This window comes from Podarcis raffonei, chromosome 6 (genome assembly GCF_027172205.1).
Source record: "Podarcis raffonei isolate rPodRaf1 chromosome 6, rPodRaf1.pri, whole genome shotgun sequence".
NCBI lineage: Eukaryota > Metazoa > Chordata > Lepidosauria > Squamata > Lacertidae > Podarcis > Podarcis raffonei.
Genome location: NC_070607.1, coordinates 97211634 through 97224225, shown reverse-complemented (window position 1 = coordinate 97224225; position 12592 = coordinate 97211634). Strand labels below are relative to the sequence as shown.

Sequence of the window (12592 nt, the reverse complement as noted above, 5' to 3'; positions counted from 1 at the left end):
GGAGGGGAAGGAAGAGGCTTTATTATTATTTTACATACAATAAATCCAATTTTTATTTATTTATTACACATCTTTAGGAGCACTTTTACATTCCTAGACAAGAGAGATGATAACAGATACAAGCTGTAAGATCTATGGACAGAAAAGGAACTATGTACGAGCTATTTCCAAAGGTCTGGGAAGTTTCTCAGAAGACAGTTGCACCAGTTCACGTTCATTCCACTGGGTACAGTCCCTGTGTGAGACCCACTGAAATAAATGGCTTTGCAGCGCTGTGCTGCTCTCATTCATTTCAGCCACACTGGAGTCCTACCCAGTGGATTGGATCTGCGGGGTCAAATAAAGACAGATTTAAATCAACAAACACCCCATCCTTTCAGGGCTGAGCCACCAACATACAGTACAAAGGTGCTGAGCACCCACCCAGTGGGCACCCACCCAGTGACCAGTGTTACACAGTCATAGGATCATGGATGGCTCTTGCATTAGCTTTCCTAGTGTGTCGGCTGTGCGAGAACAGCACTCGTGAGATTTGTGGTTTACTTTTCAACCTCAGTTACACTGCCTAATGCCACAAACAGCAGAAACGAATTTGCAGAGAGATTTATTTAAAGTGATTTTCTGAACATCTTGTGACCAGGTCTACAGATAACAACAGACTCACCCTAGAAAAGTCTTTGCCAACCTGGTGCCCCTCAGAAGTCCTGAGCTCCAGCTCCCAGCTGTGCTGGCTGGGGCCTGGTGGGAGTTGTAGTCCAAACCTCAAGGGCACCACGTTGGCTATGGCCGCGACACATAGGGTGCACCTACCAGCTGAAAGGTTGGCACAATTCTGAGCAGTGTCCCAAGATTTTCACATAAAGCTTTTAAAGAAACTGCTTCAATGGTCGTGGACCTCAAGGTTTGGGTCGTGGACCTCAAGAGCTACTTTTGCTGAATTATGTTTGGGAGAGAAAAAGCTAATCCAATTATGCAGATCAAAGGAAAGACAAAGACATTGCAAGCTAGCTCCCATGGTTGCACTCGTCATTTCCTAGGCCTTAATGGGTTTCTCTTTCACGCTGGACCTCAGACAGGCAGATCAGCTGTATCAGGATAATTCTGTCAGTTTTAAGAGAAGATCCCCTTGTCAGGAAAGAGGGGAGAGGAGTTATGAATCACATTATAAACAAAGCACTATCTGCTCCTGCTTCTATCTGCTCCTGCTTCTCATTCCTCTCTCTTGTATCCTTAACCCAGGGCTTTCTCCAAGCTAGCCTGGAGAAATCTTTGAGGCACTGGCCTGCCTACCTGATTCTTACACGCAAAGCATCCCCTAGGATATTCCCCCTCTGGTTCTCCCCCCTGGACGTTTCCCAGCAGAAGCCCAATACAATGGCAGAGCCCACAGACTCTGTACCTTTGCCTGAACAATTCTTTGGATTCACAACCAGCACACCTCAGTATCTAAGCCGTACAATCCTTTTCTTAAATAACAAAGCAGTGGGGATCAAAACTAGAGAGCTGAACCGGATGGGGGTGGGAGCACTTTGATACCGCAGGAGCCAAGAAAAGAGGTTTTTTGTCAAGAGCAGCCAAGCTCGCCGTGAAAGGGAGGCGATGCAGGTTCCCTCTGGCCAATGCAACAGCCAGGGGCCATACAGCTCCACTCCATGGAAGTCATACATTGAAAACAGAAAAACCAGCCCCATTCCAGAAACTCACTGCCCAGAATCCAAAGCAATGGGGCTTGTTGGAACAGCTCTGGGCTGGTAGGATGGCCTGTGTGGGTTGTCCTTGCTTGCGTGGGTGAGAAACCATAGAGTCAGTGCAGCTGGAAAGGACTGCTCAGAGAATGTTTGACATAAGGGCAACAAGGCAAAGGCCATACGCATTTGAGAGTATTCCTCTAACCAAGCAAGTTCTCATACATACCTACATGCACACTCGCACCCACAGCAGGGTCTAGGGAGAGGAGGGCCGTTAAAACATTCAGAGAGGAAACTGGTGGGGTGGGGAATATTCACAGTACAACAGTCAACAGCAACCCCAAAATAAAATATTAACAACTGAATTCTCAATATACATCAATCTTAAACGTACAAACTGAACCGTAAAACGATACCCGGAGGGGGCACCTTCTTCAGCTTTTTGACCTGGCCCAATTCAGCAGCAACGTGCGCCCCAAACACTGCACAGGGCAGCTTTGGAACTGGGGCGAGGAGAAAGAAAGAGACTCTGAAGAAGCAGGACTGTTCTAGCACAAGCCTTGCCACTGGAACGGGCAACGGTGCCTTCCCCTTGAACTCAAACCTTAAACCCCTTTCCCATTCGACAGAAGATTTGGGGCTCAGAACACTTTGAAAGATCCTACCACTTTGGACAAGGTGAGAAGCAGCGACTCTGGTCTGAAACCACCCTCTGCTCACAAAAGGAACATTCTGCAGTGGCCAGGAACTGCTTCAGCTTCCACCCCTCTGCGGCGGAAAGCACAACCAGCCTCGAGAAGTCACAAAGGCCATGCGGACAGTGGAAGACAATGAAGGAACTGCTGCAGCATTCCCTCAAAGCAGAGGTGCCTGGTGGAGCGCACTGGGAGAAATCGGATGGTGAGCAGAGGAAGAGTGTTAAATGTGGAGCTGGCACCTGGCGCACAGCGCTGACTGTTGCACAGAGTGGACCTTGCCGGTCATGGCTTAAGTCTCTAGGAGCTCCGCCTAGGACAACTCTTGCCAATCCTTGTAAACAGGCAAAGGATTTGTTAAGTTTCTATTGCTTCTGTTCCAGAGGAGAGAGAGAGAGAGCAGGTTTTCAAAGCTCTCCTTCGGCTTGCATTTCAAAAAGGAAACACGTCTAAGTAGCTGTGGGGTGCATTTCGCTCTCGGCTCCTCCGTGGGTTGGAGGTACGTCCACCTGTACCCCTTCCCGCCCCCCCAAAAAACAAAAACCCTTCCAATGGTGCCAGTCTTTCGATGGAAAGAAAGGAAACGGATCTTCTGCCACGGGTGGTCGCTTCTCAGCCTCACTAGATTATTAAGCATCATCAAGTCCCAGAGTGATGGTTCTGCTGAGATGGCTTTGAGCTCCATCCCAAGGGAAGGCAAACCAAGTGCAGCAAGAAGACTGTAAGAGGAAGAGGAGCAGGAGATGGCAAGGTGACAACCCCCAGGCTTCTTGTTGCATCTAACACTAATGTATTCTCATGCATTTCTGATTTCCTAACTAAAGTCTCTTTCCCCTTGGAGACCAAATGCCAGAGGGACATGGAATTCCATCGTGGAGGACGGAAGCCCACCTGGAACACGCCTGGCTGGACAAAAAACAACAATAGTTCAGCTGCAGAGGGGGCCATCGCTTCGTCTCGAAGGGAATCACTTTGGAGCCTGGCCACAGAGTCCCCTCCGAAGGTCCTTTGCTTGCCTCAGCTCTCGGAAGGCAAAGCTGCTGCACAGCCACACCTTAGCAGGGAACTGGTTTTACTTGGGGACCAGCCCACGAGACTGAGGGTAGAGCTGAGACCCAGATGGACTGGATGAAGAGCCACCCGATTTCCTTCCTGTTTTAGGCCTGGAAAACAGAAGAACCCGAAGAATGTGTGACGAACAAAACTTGTCAGGCATAAACAAAGGGAAAGTCATTTCATATAGCTGAATGATGAATTATTGGCTTCTCGTGGGACAATCTGCCTTACCAACTATGTTGCTTTGGGATGGCCAGGCTGTTCTGTTTAAGACAGTGGCTCCTCCCCAAAATTGGGCCACCTCCCCCTTAGTTACATAAACTCGCCCCCTGTGCCCCCCACCCTACAAAAAAGCAGCATTCAGAACAGAGGTTTTCACAACCCACCAAGGATGATAGCAGCACAATAAAGTTCAAAATAGTAACCATTTGCTGCACATTTATTCAAAATCAAATTAAAACCATTTAGTTCCATTAATTCAACGAAAGTGATGATATTGTCATACCAACTTTTCAGAGTCTGATTGTCATTTACACCACCCCAACCCCTTCCACCCCTTGCCTCTTAGCGTCTCCCAAGTAATCCCACTGCCCACTTTGGGAACCACTGTTTTAAGAAAACAACCAGGTTTCCAGCTGACAGTCAAGCAGTTGTTGCAAATAGCTTTCCTTCTATGGATGCTTTTAGAAAAGGGGGCGGCGGCATACCAAGCCTCTCCCATTTTCTCAAACATTTTAGATAACACTTCACCTCTGCCAAATACTGCTTACTGTGCAGAAACCATCCCCTCAATTTAAGTGGTTCGGTGCTAACAAATTCAGCCTGAACTTGACTACCCAGGATATGGGCTTCCGGAATTGTGTGTGTGTGTGTACCTGCTCTCCTTCTAACGACCAGAACTCACCTGGATTTTGACTTCTTGTTGGATGTACTCTCAAATGTGGAAGCGTCCACTTGTATCTCATCTTCTTCTTGCAAAGCGGCCTCAAGAGCTGCTTGTACTTTGGGGGCAATGGCTGGGCCCTCATAGTCCCGGGTGGTCCGGCTAGGCATATCCAGTTCCAGCAATACAATGTTTTCTGCCTGAGGGATCAGAACCAGGAGAGTTCAGACAGGCACCTAGGCCCACAAGCCGGCAGACAACTTTATTGCTCAAAGGTGCTCTGTTTTGCAGCAGAAATCGGGTGAAGGTTCCCCCAATTGTAGGTAACGAAAGGACAGTCACAGGAACTCAAGTGGATTATACTTCTAAAAGATTGCGGAGATATTTATTAGAAAGCTCAAGCTGTCCACAGCATTTTGACTTCAAAATGACCCCTCACTGTAAGTGGAATAGAAATCTCTTTGCTCCTGATAAAGACGACACACTGAAACGTGTTTGGCATCCTGCATTTTCCAATAGGCGCCTTCATTTCAGCGATAATTTGACAGCTTGCCTCCTTTTTCTGGCTTCCTGGTCCCCCTGGCCCCGACCCATACTCTTCCTGCTCAGTAAGGCTGTATTACTTATTTATAGGAGGCCATCAGTATGCTGGGCATCTTGCAGAGAACAAGAGGCCAGGTCCCTTTTGTTTTAAGTCCTCAGCCAAGCAGAGGGCTTTGCTTTAGGAAACATGTTTTGCTATGCAGAGCATTGCAGGAAGCTGGGTCTGAGTGTCTCTTTGTTAACTTGAGGTGGGGATTTCTTCCACAGCATCACAACACGGAGACAGTTAGCAGGGGGCTGTGTCGATCCACTGGTCGATAGCTTGGGCTATACTTTACCCATAAGGTAAAGGGACCCCCTGACCATTAGGTCCAGTCGTAGCCGACTCTGGGGTTGCAGCGCTCATTTCGCTTTATTGGCCGAGGGAGCCAGCATACAGCTTCCGGGTCACGTGGCCAGCATGACTAAGCCGCTTCTGGTGAACCAGAGCAGTGCACGGAAATGCCGTTTACCTTCCCGCCGGAGCGGTACCTATTTATCTACTTGCACTTTGACATGCTTTCAAACTGCTAGGTTGGCAGGAGCAGGGACCGAGCAACGGGAGCTTACCCCATTGCAGGCATTTGAACCGCCAACCTTCTGATCGGCAAGTCCTAGGCTCTGTGGTTTAACCCACAGCACCACCCGCGGGCCTGTATACTTTACGCATGGGCTCCTCCAATTTTACTATTTAGATATGTTATGTAAACTGTACTAACAGAGGACAGGGAATTAATGTAACATCACTTAACTGCTGCCAGAATTAATATTTGTCAAAACTGTGGGGGAAATGAGAACGCCATCCACGAGAGAATGGCTAACTAACATCTGGGACAAAGTATGCATGGTTAAGCTTGCATATATGGTGAGAACCAGAGAGAGTCGACAACAGTATTGAGAAATGGAGTCTTTTCACAATGTACTGGAGTAATAAGGTACACGATAATTTAAACCTATTTGTGTTACTTGGAATCTTCTGGTATTATTTTTTTATATTTGTTTTTGGAGTTTTGGAGCAGAAATGTGTTCCTGTATGTTTAGTCTGAGATATCCCCTTCTAATTTAGTTTTATTTTATTTGGCACCTGTCCTTATACTTTGTGATAAATAAGATAAATAATAATTTTTAAAGAGAGCCTGGCTCTCCTACTGGAGGACAACCAAATACTGCATACGTTAAAAATTTACAGACAGAAATGTTTCCTGTGGAAGGGAAATAATGGCTTCCCCACCCCTGACACAGAGGCCTGTTGTGAATTGTCATGCTGCATCAGGAACCCAAACAAACAGCATGACTAACGTGGACTTTTTTTGATGAAAAGTAGCAATCGGTGCCTCAGCGAAGCCTTCAACCATGCTGAGATGCACCTCTGGTTATGGGTGCAGACATGGCGTTCTTCCCGAAGACAAAGCTACGCACCTGTGTGGCACAAGCAGCCACCCTCCCAGCCCCCGGCCATTGCAACACTGCGCAGCGTAGAGAGCGAAAGGTGACTTATACTTCGAAGTGCTTCTTTTTGCATGGTGTAAACCTCCTGCCCAAACCTTTCAGCACCTCAGGTCTTTGAATTTGAATTTTATTATTACAGTCACAGACCAGCTCCGGGTCACCCACAACATCAGGAAAATCACAAAACACAACAGGAATACACCGAATTGCAATCGGGCACAACAGAGACAATTCAGATATAGCGCCAGTTTAAAAAATTATTAAATGTACCAGCCAATTTAAGGGGGTGGGCGTTTTCTTTCTCCATGTTTCCTGCTAAGGAGTTAATGTAGAAGTTGAATAAAGTAGGCGCAAGGACGCAGCCTTGTTTAACACCATGGGAGGTTTGGATTTCCTTGGATAAATGGCCCTCTCGGTCACACCTAAACCGGACCCACGTGTTTTCGTATAAACTGTAGATAAGACACAGTAGACGTCTGTCTATGTTTGAGGCGCTTAGTTTTTCCCAAAGCCTATCTCGTGATACTAAATCAAAGGCAGATTTAAAATCTATGAAAGCTGCATAGAGGGATCCTCCTTTTCTTGAGGTATATTTTTCCACAAGATGTTGGAGTACTAGGCTGTCAGGGAACTGCCATCGGAGGAGCAGGAGGTGAAAGGGCTCACAGAGGGTGAGAGAGACTATTCGGCTGAGGAGGGAACCAGCAGGGGGAGAGGTGGAGTTCAAAGGGAAAGTGAGTCGGAGGGAGGGCTCAGAGACACTTCCAGCGAGAACAGTGGGGAGGTTTCAGGACCTCCCATAGGGACACCTACTCCTCGCCGGAAACTGTCACGCCGAGAGTCCAGAAGACGCGTTTCCGTTAAGGAGCTTTTATGCTGGAAGAAGTTCCGTAAACGCCCACTGTCCGATTCAACGAGCGACTGATGGAGCCATGCTTAAGGAGCTCCGTCACAGGCAGAGGTTTGTGGACTTAGCCAAACTCTGAGGGACTAGGATTTTACGCACAAGCAGCTCACCATCCCATCACATAGGCCTTGGTCTAAAGTTGACCAGTTTGCCCTGAAAGCAGTTTGGCCTTCTGTAAGGACATGTTCTCGCTCCATCCAATCCTCAAGTTTATCACATAAGTGTGTGGCAGCATATAGTTTACTGATAACGCTTAGGAGACTAATTGGCCTGCAATTAGCGGGGTCCGATCTCAGGTCTTCTGTATTTGGGGAGATGGCGAGCTTCTTCCACGCGGAACCCTCCACACCATTCATAATTTTATGCAGATCTGAGCGTGAGCTTACCCTGTACCGGGCTTCTGGGCGAACCATCATGGACATCTTAGCATGCTGGCTCAGCGGCCTCTTGTATCCCACAGCTGACACCGGCCTCTTCATCATCTGTTGATTCCTGGCGAGGGAAAAGGACATCAAGCCCACTGCAGGAGCCAGCCCCCTCCCCTCCACAAGCGGCCCAACTTCGGACCCACTGAGTCTCTCCAACCAGCCTGCAATTGCTGCATCAGGAAAATCTTGGAAGGGACCCGAGGGTCATCCAGTCCAACCCCCTGCAATGCAGGAATCTCAGCTAAAGCATCCATGGCAGATGGCCACCCAACCTCCAAGGAGGGAGAGTCCTAGCTGCTACTGTGCCACTCCTGGCTGCCAGGCTACATGACGGCAGCTGCTTGACAAGCCCAAGGCCAGCACCATCAGAAAACTTTCAGACTGGTCTTGGTCGCTAAGAGCTACCATGAGAACAAGGGAAACGGGGATGTTCTGGGGAGAAGAGGAGCGCCTATCCCACAATTTAACTGGGAACTTCAGAAGTAGGAATGAACAAATGTGTGGATGCTGCCACTGGTTTGAAAACTTCCATAGCCAGAGTTCTCTCTGAGACCACGCCTGAGCTGTAGTCGTTTGAAAAAACGACAATGCAAGTGCTTCCGTCAGGAGGGCTTGCCTCTCTTTCATTCAAATGCACACTTTAAATATCAGAACAACTTTTCCCACAAGGATTATTATGGGAAGGGCCTAATCTGCTCAGCTGTAGAGCACCTGGTTTTTAACATTTGATGTTTTATTTTGTTTTTATAAATTCTGTAAGTCACCCAGAGTGGCTGGGGAAACCCAGCCAGATGGGTGGGATATAAATAAAAATTATTACAGGCATACCTTGGATCCCAAACGTTTTGGCTCCCAAACGCTACAATCTCGGAAGTGAGTGTTCCAGTTTGTGAACGTTCTTTGGAACCCGAACGTCCAACGCGGCTTCCGATTGAGTGCAGGAAGCTCCTGCAGCCAATGGGAAGCTGCGCCTTGGTTGTCGAATGTTTTTGGAAGTCGGACTTCCGGAACAGATACTGTTTGACAACCAAGGTATGTATTATTATTGTTCTTGTTGTTGTTGTTGTTATCTCCCAGTACGTTTCCGAGCACAATTCAAAGTGTTGGTGCTGACCTTTAAAGCCCTAAACGGCCTCGGTCCAGTATATCTGAAGGAGCGTCTCCACCTCCATTGTTCAGCCCGGACACTGAGGTCCAGCGCCGAGGGCCTTCTGGTGGTTCCCTCCCTGTGAGAAGCCAAGTTACAGGGAACCAGGCAGAGGGCCTTCTTGGTAGTGGCACCCGCCCTGTGGAACGCCCTCCCACCAGATGTCAAAGAGAAAAATAACTACCAAACTTTTAGAAAACATCTGAAGGCAGCCCTGTTTAGGGAAGCTTTTAATGTTTCATTTGTTGTTGTTTAGTCGTTTAGTCCTGTCCGACTCTTCGTGACCCCATGGACCAGAGCACGCCAGGCAGTGTTTCATAGGTTATTGTATTTTAGTGTTTTGTTGGAAGCTGCCCAGAGTGGCTGGGGAAACCGAGCCAGATGGGCGGGGTATAAATAAATTATTATTATTATTATTATTATTATTATTATTATTATTACCTGGTTGGCATGCAGAAGGTTCCAGGTTCAGTCCCTGGCAACATCTCCAGGTGGGTTTGGGAATGCCCCTGCAAGGTTGCTGCCAGCCAGTGCAGACAGTACAGAGACAGATGGACCAATGGTCCAGCTCGATATACATGTCCTATGTTCCTCAATGCTGTTTAGCTACTGCAAATAATCCTCCACCACAAATACAACTACAGTGGTGCCTCGCAAGACGAAATTAATCCGTTCCGCGAGTCTCTTCGTCTTGTGGTTTTTCGTCTTGCGAAGCACGGCTATTAGCGGCTTAGCGGCTATTAGCGGCTTAGCGGCTATTAACGGCTTAGCGGCTTTAAGAAAAAGGAAACAAACTCGCAAGAACTCGCAATACGTTTTCGTCTTGCGAAGCAAGCCCATAGGGAAATTCGTCTTGCGAAGCACCTCAAAAAACGAAAAACCCTTTCGTCTAGCGAGTTTTTCGTCTTGCGAGGCATTTGTCTTATGGGGCACCACTGTAGTCTGTTTAAAATATAACTATTCTTTATGGTCCAGATGTATGGAAGTGAGAGCTGGACCATAAAGAAGGCTGATTGCCGAAGAATTGATGCTTTTGAATTATGATGCTGGAGGAGACTCTTGAGAGTCCCATGGACTGCAGGATCAAACTTATCCATTCTGAAGGAAATCAGCCCTGAGTGCTCCCTGGAAGGACAGATCCTGAAGCTGAGGCTCCAAGACTTTGGCCACCTCATGAGAAGAAAAGACTCCCTGGAAAAGACCCTGATGTTGGGAAAGATGGAGGGCACAAGGAGAAGGGGAGGACAGAGGACGAGATGGTGGGGCAGTGTTCTCGAAGCTACCAGCATGAGTTTGACCAAACTGCAGGAGGCAGTGGAAGATAGGAGTGCCTGGCGTGCTCTGGTCCAGGGGGTCACGAAGAGGCGGACACAACTAAACGACTAAACAATAACAACATTCTGCCCTTATTATATGAATGCTTCTCCCCATGAAAAAAGAACAGGAATCCAAGTGTGCCTATGTTTTCGCTGGCAGCTATGTTTGTGCAAGCACGGGCATGTCCTCCAGCCGGACATTAACACACAAACCGGTATTGCCGCGTGTCTCCCTCAACCTGGCAACGGCAGAGCTGTCCCCTAGCCATCTACCCTGCTTGCTTTTCCTATGAGGTGTACCCTGTGCAAAAGACGGGAGGGAAGATTTTGCTTTCCTTGTCGGTCAGCAGATCTAAATTTGCTAACGGAGGCTTTATATAGCAAAGCTGTGTCAGCAGTTTCCCGACGCTGATTCTGGAGACACTTTAGACTTGAAAGCAACGGGCCCAGCAAGAGATCTCTCGATTAATATATTCTTTGTTCATTATAAACACCATGCCGGAAGAGCTTTGTGTAGAAATCTGGAAATCTCCAGGGTGAGATATGCCGCCAGATGCGACTTCATTCTTCACTCCCCACAAGCCACACTTCTCAGCCTGCTCCTTTCCATCTGTCCTCAGCTGTCATACCTTGGGCCCTGCCTTGATTTTATCTTGCAGCATGTGGATTAACATCCCAGCTGGGAGGACGAACATGAATGTGCAATGCAATGCCGTTACTGTACTAGGTCCAGCACACGGTATTTTGTCACCTTAAGAGGCAGCACTCGGCAGTCCAATGGTTTCCTTCTCCTGACCCTTTGCAAGTTGCACTTGCAGAGGATTCTGGCGATACAGAAATCCATGAAGGGTAAAAGAGACTTTCAGAGGCAAAATGCCTCTCAGAACTAGCTGCTGAGGATCAAGGTCCTTGTATTCATTTTCAACTTAGGTCCAGGGTGCCTCAGGGATCACCTGAGCCCTTCTTTCCCTGCTCAGTCACTGAGATTCAAGAGTGGTCATCCTACAAGTCCTTTGGAACTCACTGCCACTAGAGATTCAGCAGACACCTTCTGTGCTAACTTTTAAATGCCCGCTGCAAACATTTCTGTTCTGTTGCCTTATGTAGGCAAAAACATGAGCTTCCACAATGGCTAATTTATGTCTGCTTTTTAACTTTTTATGTTTTTTATTTTATTTTTTGATTTTTGTAAACTGCTTTGACGCAGCAGTACACAAATATTTGTCTAAATAGAAAAATACATTGGCAAGCTCTGAGCTAAATTCCCGCTTTTAGGCAGCTGGGGACACAACTCCATGTTGCATCTGCAGCGTTCAAGTAGCGGTATTTACATCACAGCATCTCTCATATAACATCCAAGGCTGCAGCGACCACCTTGCAGGATCAGAACCAGAGCTGCTGCCAGCCAGAGCCCTGCCTCAATCAACCTGAGCTGCAAAATGGTGGCGTTGTGATTGTTGGGGCTGGAAAAGAAGGAGGTGAGCAGGAAGTCCGCTGCCCTTGGGTGAGCCACCAACAGAGAAAAATGGAGCTAACTTGGGGGACTGCCGGATGAACTGAAAATCTAAAGAGACAATGGAGAGTGTGTCCCCCTTTCCCCAAACCCTACAGCCCAGCTCAAGGGGGCGGCCAACTCACTCCAAGCGGGTGATGGGGTGCAGTTTCCACTGGTCCTCCTCCTCATCGAAGAACGACCTGTTCATGATCTTGTTTTTCTCTTCCAAGGGAATAAAGTTCTCGATAATCAGGTGCCTGCGGAGATCAACAAAGGGAATGTTGCAAGCACGCTCCAAGCAGCCTCAGTAAAAGTGAAATATTCACTTTTCATTCCTGGCCAGCAGACAGCTTGCTCTGCAGGCCATTCCCAAGCCCCCGAGAGCAATGCACAGCTGGCTGAAAAACCTACTTGAGCTTCAGCTCCCGTGTGAGCTCATTCTGGGTTTGCTCCAGCTCCTGGCGTTCTTTGATGTGCTCCTCTTGAAGGTCGTGGATTTCAGCCTTCACGGCTTGAAGCTTGGAAAAGAGCTGAAAGAGAGCCAGAGTCATGGGCTACAGCACAAACCGCCAAGCCTACTACCTCTGCCTCACGAGCAAGTTCTTGCACAGCTCCCGGTCACTTCAAAAGGGTTTGTGCAGGGAAACCTCTTGGTGGATTGTGCCCACAATGGTATACCGTAAGCTCAGGTTTTGGTTAAAAATAAAGGGCAGAGGCTGCTCAGTCCAGCTGCCTTCTTTAGATTAATAATAATAATAATAATAATAATAATAATAATAATAATAATAGATTTTATTTATACCCTGCCCTTCCTGGTTCAAAAACCAGGCTCAGGGTAGCTAACAACAAATTTAAAACACTTTAAAACAATTATAAAAGCAGCATAAAATACAGTATAAAAACATGAATAGCTGGCTGAATTGATCCTACTTGGGCCAGCAAGGAG

General features: G+C 47.6%; 1 protein-coding gene across 1 annotated transcript in view; it reads right to left on the bottom strand.

Moving 5' to 3' along the window:
- Position 1: 1 nt before the first annotated feature.
- Positions 2-12592, bottom strand: part of KIF3B (kinesin family member 3B) — a 28515-nt gene continuing 15924 nt past the window's right edge. Inside the window, exons 5-9 of the mRNA XM_053394704.1 lie at positions 12058-12176; positions 11790-11903; positions 7647-7752; positions 4344-4522; positions 2-3546 (exon numbers count right to left, since the gene is read on the bottom strand). Of these exons, the coding sequence (XP_053250679.1) occupies positions 3456-3546; positions 4344-4522; positions 7647-7752; positions 11790-11903; positions 12058-12176 (609 nt within the window). The 3' untranslated portion in view covers positions 2-3455. The remainder of the gene's footprint in view (positions 3547-4343; positions 4523-7646; positions 7753-11789; positions 11904-12057; positions 12177-12592) is intronic.